General features: G+C 49.2%; 2 protein-coding genes across 8 annotated transcripts in view; one reads left to right on the forward strand and one right to left on the reverse strand.

Annotated features, from left to right (window-relative positions):
• The first annotated feature begins 866 nt into the window (after window positions 1-866).
• LOC125620562 (uncharacterized) overlaps window positions 867-22,389 on the forward strand; it is a 49,748-nt gene continuing 28,225 nt past the window's right edge. For 2 of the 7 annotated variants that reach the window (XM_048816430.2, XM_048816435.2), the window contains exons 1-3: window positions 952-1,225; window positions 3,416-3,511; window positions 5,638-5,767. In XM_048816430.2, the coding sequence (XP_048672387.1) occupies window positions 1,158-1,225; window positions 3,416-3,511; window positions 5,638-5,767 (294 nt within the window). In that variant the 5' untranslated portion in view covers window positions 952-1,157. Of the gene's footprint in view, window positions 1,226-1,844; window positions 1,877-3,415; window positions 3,512-5,636; window positions 5,768-11,419; window positions 12,949-22,389 lie in introns of those variants that run through there. The other 5 variants (XM_048816437.2, XM_048816434.2, XM_048816432.2 and 2 more) reach the window with 5 other exon arrangements.
• On the reverse strand, window positions 13,005-14,939 carry LOC125620564 (uncharacterized). The gene is made up of 2 exons (XM_048816439.2): window positions 14,184-14,939; window positions 13,005-13,596 (listed from the first exon to the last, which is right to left on the reverse strand). Exons 1-2 carry the CDS (start codon window positions 14,764-14,766, stop codon window positions 13,076-13,078), a joined length of 1,104 nt encoding a protein of 367 aa, XP_048672396.2. The 5' UTR covers window positions 14,767-14,939; the 3' UTR covers window positions 13,005-13,075.

The raw sequence follows: 22,389 nt of genomic DNA on the forward strand, positions 1-22,389 counted from the left end.
CTCTGCATGCTGCCCTTCCTGCAGCCGCTTCCCCCTACAGCTCCTAGGGGCTGGGAGTAGGGAACCATGGCCCAGGGGAGGTACCCTCAGGGGAGGGCAGCCGGCCGCAGGGATCCGGTGCTGGCCAGGAGCGGCGTGGGGCCAGGGCAGGCAGGGAGCCTGCCTTAGCCCCGCGGCGCCACAGGGCTGGCGATCCGCCCGCGGGCCTAGTTTGCCCACCCCTGCTTTGGGCAGAAGCAGTGCGGGTAACCTAGGGAAGGTCTCCGAGGGAGTGACACCTGTTGGGCCTTGTCCACACGGCCGCTTAGGCGCGGAAACGCTGCGCGCTCGGGGGCCGTGCGAGCTCGGCGCTGTACGGAGCAGGGAAGACGGCGCTGGGAGCGACGCCCTGGGCGGGGGTGACCGCACTGCGAGAGCCCCGGGCAGCCCGGGGGTCGCGCCCGGGTCCCCCACCCACCGCCTGCGGCCGGTCAACGCTCGCCCCGCGCCCAGTGAGCGCCCCCGGCTGGGGCATCCCAGAGCCCGCGGGCGGGAAACGCTCCTGGCTCGGCCCGCGGGGAGCGCCGGGAACCCCGCGCCGCCGCCGGGCCCCATCCCCACACAGCGATGGCCGCCCCCCACAGGGCGCGGCCGGCGCCGCCGGGCCCCATCCCCACACAGCGATGGCCGCCCCCCCCCCAGGGCAGGGCCGGCGCCGCCGGGCCCCATCCCCACACAGCGATGGCCGCCCCCCACAGGGCGCGGCCGGCGCCGCCGGGCCCCATCCCCACACAGCGATGGCCGCCCCCCCCCCCAGGGCAGGGCCGGCGCCGCCGGGCCCCATCCCCACACAGCGATGGCCGCCCCCCCATCCCCACACAGCGATGGCCGCCCCCCGCCCGCTCCGACATCTTTCTTGTGGGCGGGCTCCCGGCCGTTTCCTTCCTGTCGCCCCAGCTCCACCCCCTCCCCAGGCGGGCGGGCGGGCGCGTTTTCGCAGAGGGCTTTGCAGCTGTGGTAAGCTGGGGGCTGTGCAGCGTCCCCCGCTAACCTCTCCGGCCATGCGCAGCGCCGCGCACGCCCTGCCTGCTGCTCCCGGCGGCCGAGGGCACCCGGCCTCCCGGCCCCCGCGCCCCGCCGCGAAGCCCCACTGAGCGCCCCGGGCCCCCGCCGCCAGGATGCGAGAGGCCGAGGGCCAGGAAAAGCCGCCGCCGCGCGATTTGGCACCCCCCGGACTGGCTGGAAGGTGAAGCGAGCGAATGAAACGGGGGCTGCTGGGGGGGGGAGGCAGCGCTGGGCCCCCCCGGGCCCCCCCGCGTACCCGGCCCTGGGGCTCCCCCCCCCCCCGCGTACCCGGCCCTGGGGCTCCCCCCCCCCCCCGCGTACCCGGCCCTGGGCTCCCCCCCCGCGTACCCGGCCCTGGGGCCTGTCTTTCGGGGGGATCTTCGCAGTCAGTCAGCGATTTAAGCCGGGATGTGGGTAGAAGTGTCACCCCGATTTTACAGCCGCCTCCTGGAGGCGCAGGACTCTCTGCCTGCGCTCCCAGGGCCCGGCCAGAGCCCGGAGTCCCGGCGGCCAGTCGGCGCTGGAGCCTTCCCTTGGGCCCCGCGCGGCGTCCCCCGCTCTCTCCCTGCGCGTTGTTCGGGAGCCTCCGCTCAGCCCAACCCGGCTGCGACCCTTTCACAGCAAGTCCTCGCCTGGCTTGGAGCGGTTAGGGTTTTACCAGGAAATGTCGATTTCACCGGACACGCACAAACCCATGAAAAAATATTTCCATCGATAATCAATGAAATTTACAGATAGGCAACGTGAGAAAAATGCTTCTTGAGAACTAAGAGACCAAATCCAGTGATTTAGGCTTGTCCCAAATGGACTAGAGAATGAATTGTAAAAACAGGTAGGGTTTGTTGATTTAAGGATATTTACTTTGTGTATTTTCATGGGCGAAATTGACAATTTGTGGTTTAACGGTTTATATAGCTTTAACTTTCTGAATCTCAACATCTGGTGTCATTAAATAAGTGACACACACACCCGCAGTAATTTCCCATAACCAGCAGAATTTAAATAGATAAAAATCTAAAACAATGCTTAAAAATCAACATCAATATTATCTGTTGAAATTATAAGGGGAAAAACGGCAGATTCTGCCAAGTCTCTCTCTGGCAAGCCAGGCTTGTTCTTCGACTGATTAAGAACAGGACAAATGGCTAACTGTGTTTAATTGTCACAGATATAAAAATATTTGTTATGATTAGTCTTGTCTTTTTCTCTGAACACAACAAAAATTGGGCACAGCAAGCTCTCAAATAACAATGTTAATTACCTAGAGACAAACACCCAAGACCTAGCTTAATGCTCTGGCTTAATGTTTGAGGCTTAGCACTTAATGCTAAGCTCAAATCTAACACAAAGAACACAGTTAGCGCCACTAGAAGATTCACAAGCTGCTGTAAAATATTCTACCTAATTCCTGTACACTGCAATTAGATAAACCAGCTAGCACAGGGGTTCTCAAACTGGGGGTTGGGACTCCTCAGGGGGTTGTGAGGTTATTACATGGGGGGTTACAAGCTGTCAGCCTCCATCCCAAACCCCTCTTTGCCTCCAGCATTTATAATGGTGTTAAATATATAAAAGTGTTTTGAATGTATAAGGGGGGGGGGTCGCACTCAGAGGCTTGCTGTGTGAAAGGGGTCACCAGTAGAAAAGTCTGAGAACTTCTGAGCTAGCAGCTTTAGAGTACATTTTCCTTTTCAAGGCATTTGAAGAAATCTTCATCTGCGGCTGGAATATCTCTACGTCCTTTCCTTTTCTATCCCCCCAAATGCCAGCCTTCAGGTGACCAAGTTTGTGGGAACATATAAAATGGTTCAGAGTGTTGCATGTTATCCCAACATCTTGGTATCTTTGCATTAATTAACTCATTTCTCCCCCAGTCATGCTCCCTATGGTGTGCTAGAGCAGGCCTTCCCTCTTGTGGGCCTCCTAGGGCGGGTTACAGGAATCGGGCTGTTCTCCAACAGGGTGTGGGGAAATGAAGGAAATTCCCCCACACAGCTAACGGGGTGACATGGTTAATTGCAGGGTTGTTGTAGCCATGTTGGTCCCAGGATATTAAAGAGACAAGGTGGGGGAGGTGATACCTCTTATTGGGACAACTTCTGTTGGTGGAAGAGGCAATCTTTTGAGTTGTCTTCACGTCTTGGGAAGGTGACCAGAGTGTCCAAGTTAAATACATGGTGAGACAGATTGTTAAACATAAGTGGTTCAGACATGCTATCCCACCATGTATTTAGCTTGGACACTCTGGCTACCTTTCCCAGACCTGAAGAGGAGAGCTCCCTGAAGCTCAAAAGCTGTCCTTTCCTCCAACACAAGTCGATTCATAACCGACATTGCTTTACCCACTTTGTCTCTCTTGTTGTGGTTGCAGGCAGGTCAGCGGTTTGAGTGTGTGTTACCTTCAGAGGCCTACGATCTTCCAAGCAAAGAACTCCGACCGAATTCCAGAGTGCGAAGGAATGCAGCGGTAAGATTGTACATCCCATCCCAGGCACCCAGCTATCTCCCCCATGCCCTTGTAGAGAGGTCAGCTCCCACTTCCTGCCTTTGCGTGCAGAACATGTGTGCTGTATGCCCATGTCTCCGCTACTGAGCGTGCTGCTTTATCGCCATGCTGGCCTTCCTTCACAAGGAGCTCTCCCCTCACAATCTCAGCCGGTGACGTTTACCTACAAAGACACGCTGGCTCTGTGTCTGCTGCATGTGGAGAACTGGCTACTCCGTGGGATTGCGAGGCCTGATCCTAGGAGGTGTGGAATGCCTGTAGCGCCAGGTAGGCTCAGGCCCTGAATGGGGAGTAGGGTAAATGGCCTTTTGTGTGCAGGACAAACAGTGGGCCGACCTGAGCTACTTGCTCACCTGTTATCCATGCGAATGACATTGGGATTTGGTCTCTTTCTGTCCCTCCTCTCACTCCAGGCTCTCAAACCCAGCTCAGCTTAGAGCCCAGGGAGCAAAGGGCTGAAAATCCTGCATTTCTGCCCTCAGGGTGGGGCTGAGGGGCTTTGAATGGCACTTTGGGCAGAGTAGCCCTGTAGGGACTCATGGGAGTCTCAGACTAGTGCTGCCCTGCAAAGAGGGGACCAGCTGGACAGGAATTCCTGTCAAAGGGGCAGTACTGAGGTACCTCCATCAGATAGGAGCACGACACTTCTCCCTGAGCAAGGAACCTAGGGGAGGCACGTTGGTGTGTGGCGCTTGTCGTTTCTGAGTAAATGCCTTTCAGTAGAGACTGGAGGTGGGGAATGGGAGAGCGGTCACAAGCCCCTATGGCAGCTGCTAGCAACCTTTTCCTTCAGGCTGTGCTGTGGAACAGCTGGGCTGTGATAGCCTGGGTTATGGCTGCCGCGTTCTGGGAAGGGGTGTCTGGGAGAAGGAGGGGAGGGATCTCAGTGTGGTACTGTCCCTTGAAGCCGCACAATGAAAGACCCACAGCACTGCCCGTTGCTGGGTGATGCAGTCCAGTTGCTGAGTGATGCAGCCGGTCATAAGGCTGCACGCTGTGATTGCCGTAAAACGTGACAGGAAAGATGGCCTAGTCGGCTCTAGACTGGGTCTTGGGAGACCTGGCTTGAGTTCTCTTCTCCTGCACAGACTTCCCATGGGCCAGCCTCTTGGTGCTGCAGTTTCTGTCCATTGTGGATAGTAGCTGCGCCCTGTCTCACAGGGGTATTGGGGGAAGAAATACATCAAAGCCTGGGAAGTACTCCAATACCATAGAATGGGGGCCACAGAAATACTTACTGTAGAATAAAAAGGGGCTTAGACACAGGGAAGTCATCTATGCTTACCTGCAAATCCCCTTTCTTCTAGCAGGAAACTCTGCAAATCCCCTCCAGTAGGTCTCCAGCCTGCCTGGAGCCCAGAACCGGGCCTGTTGGGCAAGGCGTGGGAAGTTGTGGATCAGTCCCTGAAGGAGAGAATTGCCACAGCAGCTCTAGAAGAGTTACTTTATTTTTAACGTTGAAACTGTAAGCTCATTTTGTTCTGTGCCTGCCCAATGCCTGGCACAGCAGGGTCTGGGGCCATGGCTAGGGCTCCCAGGTGCTGTGCCAATACCAATAATAAATTAATTCATCATAAACAATGAGGAATTAATACACTCCCATTACAGTCAATTACTGCAGGATACCTATTCTCAGTCAAAAAACACAGCTTTTGAGATACAGTCTCAAGGTCAGATGTTTTCTTCAGCTGGGCGAGATCTATGGCCTTCCCTATTAGAAGGATGGACACTTTGGGGTAAGCATGGGTAGCTGTTTCTGTTCGGCTATACTGCAAGGGGTCACCAGATCTTTATGGTGGGATTTAAATAGCAGCCATGCAAATAGCTGTATGCATTAAAGATACAACAGGGAAATGACTTGCCCGGACAGCCAGAGAAGGAATGCTGGTGAGATCCACGTGGAGCATCCTGCCCAGGGAAGGGACCTGATCCATCTTTCCTAATGGGCACTGAGCTGTTTGCCAGTGAGCGCTGGAGGCAGCTGCTGGCCTTTCTGCTGCTTGGAACATGTCTCTGAACTCTGGGCTGAAGCTGCAGACTTCACACTTCCCTGTCTTCAGAACTGACCCCTGCCTCTCCTCTCTCAGGTTGGAGGATGAGCGGAGGTGGCTGGCTGTCCCTAAAGTCTACGTCCTCCAGCCTTGGATTTTGAACCTTTTGATGAAATACGAACAGGTGGAACCCAGAAATACACAGGTGCCTGGGCACATCCTGAACGTAAGTGACTGGGGCTTGCTGTGCGCCACTTGCCCCTTCCCAGCGCCCTGCTGGGCGGGGGACCCTCTGCTGCGGGATGCCCCCGTGGCTGGAGTGTTTCTGCAGGACTCCACTCACTCTGCTCCCTGAGGGCTAACTCGGAGGGCACAGTGCAGGTTCAGTGCCCCTCCCCTGGAAAGGGTTGGGAACTGAGACCCATTAGAGGGCTGGTCTTTCCAACTCCCTACATACCCTCTCGCTCTAAAATTGAACTCCCCTCCTGGGATGTTGTGCAGTTTTCTCTCCGTAGAACCCACTTGCCTGCCAGTTCTTTGTCTGGTTCTCTCCCCGCCCCTGTGGTGTTTCTCTCTCGGCTTTGTTGGGTGGGGGTGGGCTGAGAGCTCTCTCTTTGCCCCTAGTGGGCAACATATCACATGACCCCCCACCATTCCCCCCCCCGTGTCTAAGCCCTGAAGCCTATGATGCTGCTGCTCTTTCCATAAGCCTGAGTTGGTCGCTAGACAGCTGGGCAAGGCAGCCCTTCTCCACAGCACTCCCACGCCTGCTGCAATGGGATGGCCTCTGGGGTGCTGCCACTTCCCTTCCTGGACCTGGGTCTTGTCCCACTCTGTTGCTGTTTGAACACAGGATAGAGACCGGTCCCTGCCCTGATGGGCTTGCAGGGTATGTCTCTCTTGCAATCAGGAGTATGATCGCAACACATGTAGATGTACCCAGCTAGATCAAAGCTAGCTCTAGTAAGAAGAGCAGTGAAGTCATGGTGGGACCCTGAGTGGCTGCCTCCCGTGCTGCTGTGGCTTCATTGCTATTGTTACTTGAAGAGCTAGCTTAACTTGGGTATGTCTACACAGGCTGCAGCCACAGTGTAGACATACCCACAGCCTACAGAGGCATAGCTGGTGCAGAATGGGGCAGGAAGGCAGTGCCTTGGCCTCAGTAAGACCAGAGAAAGAGTGTGTGAGGTGAGTGTAGTTTGTGTCATTAATGTCATAAGGGAAGATGGAAGCTGTGATGTCTGAGGCTGGTTGGGAATTTTTTGATAAAACTTTTTTCTTTGGAAAACGTCAGTTCATCTAAACCAAAACTTGTTGTGGGAAAGGGTCATTTTTGACAAAGATCTCATTTCAGAAAAAAGTTTCAGATTTGTCCACGTTTTGTTTTATACAGGATTGTCGTAGCTCTGTTGGTCCCAGGGTATCAGAGACAAGGTGGGCAAGGGAATATCTTTCATTGGACCAACTTCAGTTGGTGAAAGAGACAAGCTTTTGAGTCCCACAGACCTGAAGATGGGCTCTGCATAAGATCAAAAGCTTGTCTCTCACCAACAGACATTGGTCCAATAAAACTTCACCCACCTTCTCTCATGTTTCATTTTGACATTTTCGAAACAAAGTTCAGTTTTTCAGTTAGAAGCCACAAAGCCCTGGCTGGGATGATTTAGTTGGGGTTGTCCTGCTTTGAGCAGGGGGTTGGACTAGATGACCTCCTGAGGTCCCTTCCAACCCTGATATTCTATGATTCTGTGAATTGACCCAAACTGATTTATTATTTTTGGATGCTCAGTTTACGAATATTTTTGAGATTTTGACTTTTTAAATCAACATAGGAACGGCTGTATTGGGTCAGACCAATGTCCTTGTAGCCTAGTGTTCTGTCTTCTGATAGCAGCCAATGCCAGGTGCTTCAGAGGGTATTAGGGGCTTATTCCTTCACCCGCTTACTTCCCTGGTCCTTCTCGCATGAACAGAGAGCAACAATACCCGAAGTCCAAAGGTGCTAACAATTCAATGTTTATTGGGGTGAACTTCCAGCAAGCATGATTCCAGTTTCCTTCCTTAGTGTCCCCCTTCCCAGCTCTGACACCACAGAGCCTTATCTGTGTCCCTGTTCCCATTCCCCCCCTTAGCAAAACATGATTCCAATTTCCCCACCCCCATTCCCTGTTCCATTCCCCCCGCCCTTACTTCCTGATTGACTGCAGACTACATAGTAAAACTTGAGTTCTGCTTAGCTATACCTTAACCAATCATTTTACTGAAATTTAACTAACCTATCCTAACATATTGTAACATGATTATTTAACCATTTATATCCCACCACCTTAATTAGTTTACACCCAGCAAAATTAATTATACAGCAGACGGGAACGATCACAGAACCAGACAGAGATTATACAGACAAATAGGGAAATGGGGACTACAGTAATAGAACAAACACAGAAATGCGGATTTCACATCCCAGTTATAGATAAGTGAGTTCTTGCCAGACAGGATGCTATCAAACTAAGTTTCCTTTTACATCTTCTAGGCACTTCCCTTTCTCTGGAGGCGATAGGCATTATCAGGACAGGATTGTATTCCTAACTGCCCAATAGCACCTTATTTCATTGTGAGTAGGTTGGAATGTGAGGATCTGACCGTTTGCTTCCCAGCTTACGGCTGCCTTTGCTGCTTAGCCAAAGGCCTTAGCCTAAGAACGGGGCCTCAGACTGTCACAGTAAGAAAAGGTCCTTACACTGGCAGACAGTGATTTTGATTCTTTCTTTCATACCTCTATAACTAGCCAAGTGATAAGAATACACCTAAATTCTTAGAGTCTAGGCCTTTACAGACAGGCCTGAATATCTATATCCTAACACTCCACCCCTTTTTTTTCCTTTTCTTTTGGGATCCTCCTGCCCAGGTATCCCTGGAAAAGTATAGGACATGTGGTGACACATTTCCTGATAGGGCCGGGCATCAAGGTGGAAGGAGTCGATATTCCATTTGTCCCACTGCCCCTTGTGTAGTATAGTGCCCTGCACCTTCTCTCGTACGGGCATACCACACCTATTCCAATTAGTGTTCCAGACTTCCCATTATAGTGGACCCGAGAAGTTTGGGTTCGGGTTGTCTAGTACACTGGAGAGTTTGGAGGGCTTATTACATTACTTATAGGTTATCTCCCTATGCAACGTAATACAAGTACAGTTAACAATACAAAATCCACAGCAACACCGAGTCCTGACCACTGCAGTATCATCCAACAGCCGAGCCACCACCAAAACACTGCCTCTCCTCCTTCGACAGGGTCACAATCTTATGTGTCCAGTGTTGCAACAAGCTGCCCCTGCAGGTTTTGTGTGCTTTTGTCCATATCATAAGTCCATTGAACGTTCACAGAGAAATGGGTTATTGTCCAAACAAGCTTAACCACTTGGTTTGGAATCAGGCCGTATGCCCTGGTTTGGTTATTTACAGCAATAAGATTCATAGATCCATTTGTGCACCAAAGTCCAGATATAAGCATGTAGATGGGTGTAGTTTGGTAATGAGCTGTTGTAATTGTGCCCCCAGTAATATGTACATTCCCAGCAAAACACCTTATACACAGAACACCCAATTGTCCACCCCTTGCATAGACCATTGATCCTGCTTCTCCATAGTCATAGCAGAGGGGCACATCCAAACATCTTCTGTTGATTTACACTATTTTACACACGCCTCCATTGATTCCCAGTGAGCTTCTCCCCTTCTCATTATTTCCATAGGGCTTGTGGGGACCACCTTAGTTGCCATTCCATTTCCAGGTACCATGGTAGCTATTACACAGGTGCTGGCCTCCTAGGGTATGTCTACACTACGAAATTAGGTCGAATTTATAGAAGTCGGTTTTTTAGAAATCGGTTTTATAGATTCGAGTGTGTGTGTCCCCACAGAAAATGCTCTAAGTGCATTAAGTGCATTAACTCGGCGGAGCGCTTCCACAGTACTGAGGCAAGCGTCGACTTCCGGAGCGTTGCACTGTGGGTAGCTATCCCACAGTTCCCGCAGTCTCCGCTGCCCATTGGAATTCTGGGTTGAGATCCCAATGCCTGATGGGGCTAAAACATTGTCGCGGGTGGTTCTGGGTACATATCATCAGCCCCCCGTTCCCTCCCTCCCCCCGTGAAAGCAAGGGCAGACAATCATTTCGCGCCTTTTTTCCTGAGTTACCTGTGCAGACGCCATACCATGGCAAGCATGGAGCCCCCTCAGGTAACCGTCACCCTATGTCTCCTGGGTGCTGGCAGACGCGGTACGGCATTGCTACACAGTAGCAGCAACCCCTTGCCTTGTGGCAGCAGACGGTACAGTACGACTGGTAGCCGTCATCGTCATGTCTGAGGTGCTCCTGGTCGCCTCTGTGAGGTCGATCAGGAGCGCCTGGGCAGACATGGGCACAGGGACTAAATTTGGAGTGACTTGACCAGGTCATTCTCTTTAGTCCTGCAGTCAGTCCTATTGAACCGTCTTATGGTGAGCGGGCAGGCGATACGGACTACTAGCAGTCGTACTGTACCATCTTCTGCCGAGCAGCCATGAGATGTGGATGGCATGCAGTCCTTCTGCACCGTCTGCTGCCAGCCAAAGATGTAAAAGATAGATGGAGTGGATCAAAACAAGAAATAGACCAGATTTGTTTTGTACTCATTTGCTTCCCCCCCTCCCCTGTCTAGGGGACTCATTCTTCTAGATCACACTGCAGTCACTTACAGAGAAGGTGCAGCGAGGTAAATCTAGCCATGTATCAATCAGAGGCCAGGCTAACCTTCTTGTTCCAATAAGGACAATAACTTAGGTGCACCATTTCTTATTGGAACCCTCCGTGAAGTCCTGCCTGAAATACTCCTTGATGTAAAGCCACCCCCTTTGTTGATTTTAGCTCCCTGAAGCCAACCCTGTAAGCGCCCCTTCCAGCGTCAGAGCAATGGCAAACAATCGGGCATCTGAGAGTGCTGTCCAGAGCAGTCACAATGGAGCACTCTGATGGGGCTAAAACATTGTCGTGGGTGGTTCTGGGTACGTGTCGTCAGGCCCCCGTTCCCTCCCTCCCTCCGTGAAAGCAAGGGCAGACAATCATTTTGCGCCTTTTTTCCTGAGTTACCTTTGCAGACGCCATACCACAGCAAGCATGGAGCCCGCTCAGGTAACCGTCACCCTATGTCTCCTGGGTGCTGGCAGACGCGGTACGGCTTTGCTGCACAATAGCAGCAACCCATTGCCTTCTGGCAGCAGACGGTGCAATACGATTGGTAGTCGTCCTCGTCGTGTCCGAGGTGCTCCTGGCCACGTCGGCTGGGAGCGCCTGGGCAGACATGGGCGCAGGGACTAAATTTGGAGTGACTTGACCAGGTCATTCTCTTTAGTCCTGCAGTCAGTCCAATTGAACCATCTTATGGTGTGCGGGCAGGCGATACGGACTGCTAGCAGTCGTACTGTACCATCTTCTGCCAGGCAGGCAAGAGATGGGGATGGCTAGCAGTCGTACTATACCATCTTCTGCCGAGCAGCCATGAGATGTGGATGGCATGCAGTCCTTCTGCACCGTCTGCTGCCAGCCAAAGATGTAAAAGATAGATGGAGTGGGTCAAAACAAGAAATAGACCAGATTTGTTTTGTACTCATTTGCCTCCTCCCCTGTCTAGGGGACTCATTCCTCTAGGTCACACTGCAGTCACTCACAGAGAAGGTGCAGCGAGGTAAATCTAGCCATGTATCAATCAGAGGCCAGGCTAACCTCCTTGTTCCAATAACAACGATAACTTAGGTGCACCATTTCTTATTGGAACCCTCCGTGCAGTCCTGCCTGAAATACTCCTTGATGTACAGGCACACCCTTCGTTGATTTTAGCTCCCTGAAGCCAACCCTGTAAGCCATGTCGTCAGTCGCCCCTCCCTCTGTCAGAGCAACGGCAGACAATCGTTCCGCGCCTTTTTTCTGTGCGGACGCCATACCAAGGCAAGCATGGAGGCCGCTCAGCTCACTTTGGCAATTAGGAGCACATTAACCACCACACGCATTATCCAGCAGTATATGCAGCACCAGAACATGGCAACGCGATACCGGGCGAGGAGGCGACGTCAGCGCGGTCCCGTGAGTGATCAGGACATGGACACAGATTTCTCTGAAAGCATGGGCCCTGACAATGCATGCATCATGGTGCTAATGGGGCAGGTTCATGCTGTGGAACGCCGATTCTGGGCTCGGGAAACAAGCACAGACTGGTGGGATCGCATAGTGTTGCAGGTCTGGGACGATTCCCAGTGGCTGCAAAACTTTCGCATGCGTAGGGGCACTTTCATGGAACTTTGTGACTTGCTTTCCCCTGCCCTGAAGCGCATGAATACCAAGATGAGAGCAGCCCTCACAGTTGAGAAGCGAGTGGCGATAGCTCTGTGGAAGCTTGCAACGCCAGACAGCTACCGGTCAGTTGGGAATCAATTTGGAGTGGGCAAATCTACTGTGGGGGCTGCTGTGATGCAAGTAGCCAACATGATCACTGAGCTGCTGCTATCAAGGGTAGTGACCCTGGGAAATGTGCAGGTCATAGTGGATGGCTTTGCTGCAATGGGATTCCCTAACTGTGGTGGGGCCATAGATGGAACCCATATCCCTATCTTGGCACCGGAGCACCAAGCCGCCGAGTACATAAACCGCAAGGGGTACTTTTCGATAGTGCTGCAAGCTCTGGTGGATCACAAGGGACGTTTCACCAACATCAACGTGGGATGGCCGGGAAAGGTGCATGATGCTCGCATCTTCAGGAACTCTGGTCTGTTTCAAAAGCTGCAGGAAGGGACTTTATTCCCAGACCAGAAAATAACTGTTGGGGATGTTGAAATGCCTATATGTATCCTTGGGGACCCAGCCTACCCCTTAATGCCATGGCTCATGAAGCCGTATACAGGCAGCCTGGACAGTAGTCAGGAGCTGTTCAACTACAGGCTGAGCAAGTGCAGAATGGTGGTAGAATGTGCATTTGGACGTTTAAAGGCGCGCTGGCGCAGTTTACTGACTCGCTTAGACCTCAGCGAAACCAATATTCCCACTGTTATTACTGCTTGCTGTGTGCTCCACAATATCTGTGAGAGTAAGGGGGAGACGTTTATGGCGGGGTGGGAGGTTGAGGCAAATCGCCTAGCTGCTGGTTACGCGCAGCCAGACACCAGGGCTGTTAGAAGAGCACAGGAGGGCGCGGTACGCATCAGAGAAGCTTTGAAAACCAGTTTCATGACTGGCCAGGCTACGGTGTGAAAGTTCTGTTTGTTTCTCCTTGATGAAACCCCCCGCCCCTTGGTTCCCTGTAAGCTAACCACCCTCCCCTCCTCCCTTTAATCATTGCTTGCAGAGGCAATAAAGTCATTTCTGCTTCACAGTCATGCATTCGTTATTCATTCATCACACAAATAGGGGGATGACTACCAAGGTATCCCAGGAGGGGTGGTGGAGGAGGGAAGGAAAATGCCACACAGCACTTTAAGCACAGCACTTTAAAAGTTTACAACTTTAAAATTTATTGAATGACAGCCTTCTTTTTTTTGGGCAATCCTCTGTGGTGGAGTGGCTGGTTGGCCGGAGGCCCCCCCACCGCGTTCTTGGGCGTCTGGGTGTGGAGACTATGGAACTTGGGGAGGAGGGCGGTTGGTTACAGAGGGGCAGCAGTGGCAGTCTGTGCTCCAGCTGCCTTTGCTGCAGCTCAACCATACACTGGAGCATACTGGTTTGGTCCTGCAGCAGCCTCAGCATTGAATCCTGCCTCCTCTCATCACGCTGCCGCCACATTTGAGCTTCAGCCCTCTCTTCAGCCCGCCACTTACTCTCTTCAGCCCTCCACCTCTCCTCCCGGTCATTTTGTGCTTTCCTGCACTCTGACATTATTTGCCTCCACGCATTCGTCTGTGCTCTGTCAGTGTGGGAGGACAGCATGAGCTCGGAGAACATTTCATCGCGAGTGCGTTTTTTTTTCTTTCTAAGCTTCACTAGCCTCTGGGAAGGAGAAGATCCTGTGATCATTGAAACACATGCAGCTGGTGGAGAAAAAAAAAGGGACAGCGGTATTTAAAAAGACACATTTTATAAAATAGTGGCTACACTCTTTCAGGGTAAACCTTGCTGTTAACATTACATACATAGCACATGTGCTTTCGTTACAAGGTCGCATTTTGCCTCCTCCCACCGCGTGACTACCCCCTCAACCTTCTCCCCTCCCTGTGGCTAACAGCGGGGAACATTTCTGTTTAGCCATGGGAAACAGACCAGCAGGAATGGGCTCCTCTGAGTGTCCCCTGAAGAAAAGCACTCTATTTCAACCAGGTGACCATGAATTATATCTCACTCTCCTGAGGATAACACAGAGAGATAAAGAACGGATTTTGGTTGAATGCCAGCAAACATACACTGCAATGCTTTGTTCTACAGTGATTCCCGAGTACGTGTTACTGGCCTGGAGTGGTAAAGTGTCCTACCATGAAGGACGAAATAAGGCTGCCCTCCCCAGAAACCTTTTGCAAAGGCTTTAGGACTACATCTAGGAGAACCGCAAAAGCCAGGGCAAAGTAATCCTTTCACATGCTTGCTTTTAAACCATGTATAGCATTTTAAAAGGTACACTCACCAGAGGTCCCTTCTCCGCCTGCTGGGTCCAGGAGGCAGCCTTGGGTGGGTTTGGGGGGTACTGGCTCCAGGTCCAGGGTGAGAAACAGTTCCTGGCTGTCGGGAAAACCGGTTTCTCCACTTGCTTGCTGTGAGCTATCTACAACCTCCTCCTCATCATCATCTTCTTCGTCCCCAAAACCTACTTCCGTATTGCCTCCATCTCCATTGAAGGAGTCAAACAACACGGCTAGGGTAGTGGTGGCTGAACCCCCTAAAATGGCATGCAGCTCATCATAGAAGCGGCATGTTTGGGGCTCTGACCCAGAGCGGCTGTTCGCCTCTCTGGTTTTCTGGTAGGCTTGCCTCAGCTCCTTCAGTTTCACGCGGCACTGCTTCGGGTCCCTGTTATGGCCTCTGTCCTTCATGCCCTGGGAGATTTTCAGAAAGGTTTTGGCATTTCGAAAACTGGAACGGAGTTCTGATAGCACGGATTCCTCTCCCCAAACAGCGATCAGATCCCGTACCTCCCGTTCGGTCCATGCTGGAGCTCTTTTGCGATTCTGGGACTCCATCATGGTCACCTGTGCTGATGAGCTCTGCATGGTCACCTGCAGCTTGCCACGCTGGCCAAACAGGAAATGAGATTCAAAAGTTCACGGTTCTTTTCCTGTCTACCTGGCCAGTGCATCTGAGTTGAGAGCGCTGTCCAGAGCGGTCACAATGGAGCACTCTGGGATAGCTCCCGGAGGCCAATACCATCGAATTGTGTCCACAGTACCCCAAATTCGAGCCAGCAACGTCGATTTAAGCGCTAATCCACTTGTCAGGGGTGGAGTAAGGAAATCGATTTTAAGAGCCCTTTAAGTCGAAATAAAGGGCTTCATTGTGTGGACGGGTGCAGGTTTAAATCGATTTAACGCTGCTAAATTCGACCTAAAGTCCTAGTGTAGACCAGGGCCTAGTTGAGAATTTTGCATTCCCATACACATTCTCTCCCCCCCCCCACCCTTGGTCAGCCTTTTGAAGCCATCCCCCACCCATGTCATGAGGTTTTCTGTTCATTGATACACAACAATGCTAGCAACAAGACAAACACCACAGACAAACAACACAAAACATAGATTCATGGTATTGTGGGTTATTCTTCCGCTGACGCCATCTTGCTTGTAGAGTGTCTGAAGAACAAAAGAAACAATTTCCACCACCCCCTAGTGGGGACAGATTATTGCTTAATAATAATACCACTTCCTTTTACAAATTTCCTTGCTAATTGTAGGAAAAACAGAAGAATTACCTTCAGGCTGTCCTTATTTTGTTCTATAGTCAGGCTAGCGAATTACCCCACTCACTGGTCATTTATGAAATTCATGAGGTGGTGTACCTCAGTTTCCCCTCTTGTACAACAGACCATGTTTGCAATAGTTTCTTTGCTGTACCAAGCATTAAGTTTATTCTCAGGTAATAGCTGAGAGACAGCTTTAGATTTTAGCACTGTACGCGTGCACACACACACACCCCTTAGGGTTAACCTGTTCCCCTTATTTTCAAGCGTGACTTGGTTTTTTCACCTCCCTTTCCTGGAGGGCCATAATCTGAGTCTTCTAGTAACTTGTTTGCTGACCAGATGTATTCATTATTTGCAGCTTCTTTGTGCCCATCAGCTAGGTAATTTGCATTTACACAGAGACTTTCTAGCTTGCTTTTGGATCCAAAGCTATTAGCAGCTCAGAGACTGTCTTAAAAGGGACACATTCCACTTCCACTAGAGTTCTGATTACTTTCCACTTTCATCTCCTGCTTCAAAACACACACATGTCTGAAAAAGAAAGCACAACCTATTGTGGCCCTGTTTGGAGCCCTAACAGGATTTTAATTAAGTACCATGTTTTGTTTGCATTTTTTTTCCCTTCTCCAATATACACTGTACACGTCCTGGGAAAATGCACATTCCTTCCATAGTTTAACCTCCATAACATTATATTAGCCATATTAATTTTACACAAGGTGTAACTGCCTTCTCCGTGCCCGCAGAGTTTTCATGCACACCCACCAAAACGACAGTCTGATCCCCCAGAGCCTCCCCAAGGCTCAGTGTTCCCATCATTCCTCCCCTTTTCCTTTTCTTTTACCTGTGCGTGCACACAAAATTCTCTTTTGCCTAACATTTCTTGCACTGTGATTACTATTTTACACAATGGTACTCGATTACACTTCCATCTTGTATAACTAGACACAACCAGGGGCAGCCAAGTTACGTTCCAATAGAAACCCCTTACATTTCTCTAGTGATTTTGATTACATTACCCAATAGTCAAATAATTTTGATCAGATTATCTCTCCTCCTGCTGCCTGCAGCAGTCCCTTATAGACCATTTCTGTGGGAAAAGGACCCATTTTCCCTCAGAATAGCTGTAAAGGCTTCTGGGGACAGAAGCATAGTGGTAGTAGTAGCCACTCTACCTGACCCCCTTGGATAATTTAATTACCAAGCTTCCATCCAATGTGACTGCACAGAGTTGCACATACAGTGACATTTATATAACTGGGTTTGATCATTAAACAAAAACTTCCTTCTTGTAACACCACAACTGTTACTCTTTTAACATCTTCACAGTTACCTTTTACCCTTTCCACAACTCCCAAATGTTTACTTTCCTCCAAACCCTGTATTATCAATTCCTGCAAAAGCTATTGGTAACTTTTCACTCACTTCTTTAAATCACTTACTCCTACATTTAGTTCTTTAAGGTAGCACAATTTGTCTGTAACAACTTAGCCACCAACCACAATTATTGCCACACAGCTGCCTTAACCTGTGCTGTCTTTACCTTGAGACTGTTCAAAGAGGCAGTAAAACATTTGTCTCCATGGATGCCCATGGATCTTTTACTCCAAAAATTCTAGTGGAATACAGCAGACCTCCCTCATACTTTGTCCAAAATAGCCAAAAACATTTCACATAAGTATCGAAAGTACCCTCCATTAAAACTTCAGAAAAACAAAAGTGTGTGGAAATGCAGGGGGAAGAGGTGGAAAGAAACCAATTAAGCCTGTCCGGTCAGTTTAAAGTATAGGCTACCAACAGCAAATTGAGTAAACCGAGGAAAAGAAGAAAAGGACATACCTAGCTCTGAGCCAAGAGTAGGCTACCTGGGTTGAAACAGTTGGGAACCCTTATCCCCAGCTTCTCATTCTGGCTCTGGGAGAAGAGTGGGGGTTGTTACCTGCTCCTGCAAACCCTGCCATTTTGCACTTTGAAACATTTTTTTCCTCCCCTTCTTTCTCTCCACTCCCCCAGGACCAAGTCCCAGCTCCAGTCTCTAAAGGTAGTCAGTTAACTCTGCTTTTGACTTTAAACCCTATTGTGCCAAATCATCTTTAACAACCCCTAACTAATTTACAACTCTTCAGCAGCCCTTGCTGAAACAGCACCAAACTTGAAAGATTCCTGGCAGCTTCCCATAATGCTGCCCTTACTTCAAACCTCTCATAAGTGGACTGAAGTGTCTCTTTTCCCTGCAAGGCATTCAGTCCCAGTGGGCAGGGACCTTCTTCCACTGCCCATATACCAAAGGAGGGTGGGCTCCTCAGCCGCCCCCCATCCCCTCCTCATCCCCTAACACTTCCTCCATTTCCTTTTTAATCTCACCCCAGGTTGACCCCTGCACCTGGTGTGGGCCCTGTTTCTTCCTTATCCATTTATCCAAAAAATCCGTTACCCTAGCTTGCCAGAACCCGCAACTACCATCATGAGAGTTTGCTATACCCCCTCCAAGCAGCTGCGCGGACTGTTGGGGAGGGGGACTTACAGCCTGCCACTCACCTATCTGATGCGATGCATCCGAGTCACGGCACCAAGATGTTAGGGGCTTATTCCTTCACCCGCTTACTTCCCTGGTCCTTCTCGCATAAACAGAGAGCAACAATACTTGAAGTCCAAAGGTGCAAACAATTCAATGTTTATTGGGGTGAACTTCCAGCAAGCATGATTCCAGTTTCTTTCGTTAGTGTCCCCCTTCCCAGCTCTCACACCACAGAGCCTTACCTGTGACCCTGTTCCCATTCCCCCCCCTTAGCAAAACATGATTCCAATTTCCCCACCCCCATTCCCTGTTCCCATTCCCCCCGCACTTACTTCCTGATTGACTGCAGACTACATAGTAAAACTTGAGTTCTGCTTAGCTATACCTTAACCAATCATTTTACTGAAATTTAACTAACCTATCCTAACATATTGTAACATGATTATTTAACCATTTATATCCCACCACCTTAATTAGTTTACACCCAGCAAAATTAATTATACAGCAGACGGGAACGATCACAGAACCAGACAGAGATTATACAGACAAACAATAGGGAAATGGGGACTACAGTAATAGAACAAACACAGAAATGCGGATTTCACATCCCAGCTATAGATAAGTGAGTTCTTGCCAGACAGGATGCTATCAAACTAAGTTTCCTTTTACATCTTCTAGGCACTTCCCTTTCTCTGGAGGCGATAGGCATTATCAGGACAGGATTGTATCCTAACAGCCCAATAGCACCTTATTTCAATGTGAGTAGGTTGGAATGTGAGGATGGGACCGTTCGCGTCCCAGTTTATGGCTGCCTCTGCTGCTTAGCCAAAGGCCTTAGCCTGAGAACAGCGCCTCAGACTGTCACAGTAAGAGAAGGCCCTTACACCAGCAGACAGTGATTTTGATTCTTTCTTTTATACCTCTATAACTAGCCAAGTGATAAGAATTCACCTAAATTCTTAGAGTCTAGGCCTTTATAGACAGGCCTGAATATCTATATCCTAACAGAGGGAATGAACAGAACAGAGCAATTATCAAATGATCCATCCTTTGTTGCCCCTTCCCAGCCTCTGGCAGTCAGAGGCTTAGGGACACCCAGAGCATGGGGTTGCATCCCTGACCATCTTGCTAATAGCCATTGATGGACTTATCCCCAATGAACTTACCTCATTATTTTTTGAAACCACTTATACTTTGGCCTTCACAGCATCCTTTGGCAAAGTTCCACAGGTTGACTGTGTGAATAAGTACTTATTTTGTTTGTTTTAAACCTGGTGCATATTCATTTCATATGGTGACTGCTGGTTCTTGTGTTATATGAAAAAGAAGTTTTATTTACCCAATTTGCTCTCTCCTGACCATTTGTGATTTCGTAGACCTCCAGTATATCTGCCCTCAGTTGTCTCTTTTCTAAGCTGAACAGTCCCAGGCTTTTTAATCTCTCTAGTAATTTTTGTTGCCCTTCTCTGTACTTTTTCCAATTCTAATTAGGGTTGTCAAGCAATTAAAAAGATTAATCACATGATTAAACAATCATGGAATACCATTTATTTAAATATTTTTGGATGTTTTCTACATTTTCAAATATATAGATTACAATTACAACTCAGAATACAAAATGTATAGAGTTCACTTCATATTTATTTTTAATTACAATTATTTGCACTGTAAAAAACAAAATAATATTTTTCAATTCACCTCATACAAGTACTATAATACAATCTCTTTATCATGAAAGTTGAACTTAACAAATGTAGAATTATATATAAAAAATGACTGCATTGTTTTATTTTTTCAATGTAAAACTTTAGAGCCTACAAGCCCATTCAGTCCTCCTTCAGCCAATTGCTCAGACAACCAAATTTGGTTCCAATTTACAGGAGATACTGTGCCCGCTTCTTGTTTACAAAGTCACCTGAAAGTGAGAACTGGTGTTCACATGGCATATTTACATGCCAGATGCTCTAAAAATTCTCATGTCCCTTCAACTTCAACCACCATTCTATAGGACATGCATCCATGCTGATAATGGGCTCTGCTGGATAACGATCCAAAACAGTGCGGACTGACGGATGTTCATTTTCATCATCTGAGTCAAATGTCTCCAGCAGAAGGCTGATTTTCTTTTTTGGTGGTTCGGGTTCTATAGTTTTCACATTGGCGTGTTGCTCTTTTAAGACTTCTGAAAGCATGCTCCACACCTCGTCCCTCTCAGATTTTGGACGGCACTTCAGATTCTTAAACCTTGGGTCGAGTGCTGTAGCTATTTTTAGAAATCTCACATTGGTACCTTCTTTGCGTTCTGTGAAATCTGCTGTGAAAGTGTTCTTAAAACGAACATGTGCTGGGTCATCATCTGAGACTGCTAGAACATGAAATATGGCAGAATGTGGGTAAAACAGAGCAGGAGACATAACAGTTCTCCCCCAAGGAGTTCAGTCACAAATTTAATTAATGCATTATTTTTTAAGGAGCATCATCAGCATGGAAGCATGTCCTCTGGAATGGTGGCCAAAGCATGAAGGGGCATACAAATGTTTAATATATCTGGCATGTAAATACCTTGCAACGCCATGCAAACTCCCGTTCTCACTTTCAGGTGATATTGTAAATAAGGAGCAGGCAGCGGCATCTCCTGTAAATGTAATCAAATGTGTTTGTCTTAGTGATTGGCTGAACAAGAAGTAGGACTGAGTGGACTTGTAGGCTCCAAAGTTTTACATTGTTTTGTTTTTGAGTGCAGTTATGTATCTTGGGGGGGGGGGATAGCTCAGTGGTTTGAGCATTGGCCTGCTAAACCCAGGGTTGTGAGTTCAATTGCCAGCAGATCGAGGGATGTGATCGTTCCCCTCTATTCAACATTGGTGAGGCCTCATCTGGAGTACTGTGTCCAGTTTTGGGCCCTACACTACAAGAAGGATGTGGATAAATTGGAAAGAGTCCAGCGGAGGGCAACAAAAATGATTAGGGGACTGGAAAACATGACTTATGAGGAGAGGCTGAGGGAACTGGGATTGTTTAGTCTGCGGAAGAGAAGAATGAGGGGGGATTTGATAGCTGCTTTCAACTACCTGAAGGGGTTCCAAAGAGGATGGCTCTAGACTGTTCTCAGTGGTAGCAGATGACAGAATAAGGAGTAATGGTCTCAAGTTGCAGTGGAGGAGGTTTAGGTTGGATATTAGGAAAAACTTTTCCACTAGGAAGGTGGTGAAGCACTGGAATGGGTTACCTAGGGAGGTGGTGGAATCTCCTTTGTTAGAGGTTTTTAAGGTCAGGCTTGACAAAGCCCTGGCTGGGATGATTTAGTTGGGGATTGGTCCTGCTTTGAGCAAGGGGAGGGACTAGATGACTTCCTGAGGTCCCTTCCAACCCTGATATTCTATGATCCCATGACAGCTTACTTTGCTTACGAGCCTTTGGGGAGGGACCTTGTCAAAGGCGTTCTGAAAGTCCAAGTACACTATATCCGCTAGAGCAGTGCTACTCAAAGTGGTTGTCCAGAGCCATCGGCTGTCGGTCTGCGTGCACATTGGAAAAACAAATGGCTGGTCCCCCACATCAGATAGCTTGAGAAGCGCTGGGCTAGATCAGCCTTGTCCACCTGTGTGTTGATACCTCAAAGCATTCTAACCAATTTGCGAGACATAATTTTCCTTCACAAAAGCCATGTTGACTATTCCCCAGCATATGCTGTTCATCTCTGTGTCTGGTCATTCTGTTCTTTACTGTAACCAGTTTGCCTGGTATTGAAGTTACGCGAAGCAGCTTGTAATTGCCAGGGTTGCCTCTGAAGATTTTTTTAAGAAATCAGCATTACATTAGCTACCCTCCAGTCATCAGGTACAGAGGCTTATTTAAGCAACAGATTACATACCATAGTTAGTAGTTCTACAATTTTATATTTGAATTCTTTGGGAACTCTTGGGTGAATATCATCTGGTCATGGTCCCTTACTACTATTTGTTTAATGGTTTTGTTCCAAAATCTCCTCTGACACCTCATTCTGGACAGTTTCTTAGCCCTGGTCTACACTACGAGTTTAGGTCGAATTTAACAGCGTTAGGTTGATTTAACCCTGCACCCGTCCACACGACCAAGCCTGTTTTGTCGACTTAAAGGGCTCTTAAAATTGATTTCTGTACTTCTCTCCGGCAAGGGGTTTAGCACTAAAATCGACCTCACTGGGTCGAGTTTCGGGTAGTGTGGACACAATGCGATGGTATTGGCCTCCAGGAGCTATCCCACAGTGCTCCATTGTGACCGCTCTGGACAGCACTCTCTGCTCAGATGCACTGGCCAGGTAGACAGGAAAAGCCCCGGGGACTTTTGAATTTCATTTCCTGTTTGGCCAGCGTGGCAAGCTGATCGGCACGGGTTACCATGCAGAGCTCATCAGCACAGGTGACCATGGAGTCCCAGAAT

This window comes from Caretta caretta, chromosome 12, assembly GCF_965140235.1.
Source record: "Caretta caretta isolate rCarCar2 chromosome 12, rCarCar1.hap1, whole genome shotgun sequence".
Lineage (NCBI taxonomy): Eukaryota > Metazoa > Chordata > Testudines > Cheloniidae > Caretta > Caretta caretta.

What these genes read in the sequence shown, in the direction of transcription:
- LOC125620564 (XM_048816439.2), bottom strand. Translation starts at nt 14,766, where the DNA reads ATGCAGAGCTCATCAGCACAGGTGACCATGATGGAGTCCCAGAATCGC. An exon ending in AGGCGGAGAAGGGACCTCTG is followed by an intron (nt 13,597 to 14,183) that starts GTGAGTGTACCT and finishes TTTCTCCACCAG; the next exon opens with CTGCATGTGTTTCAATGATC.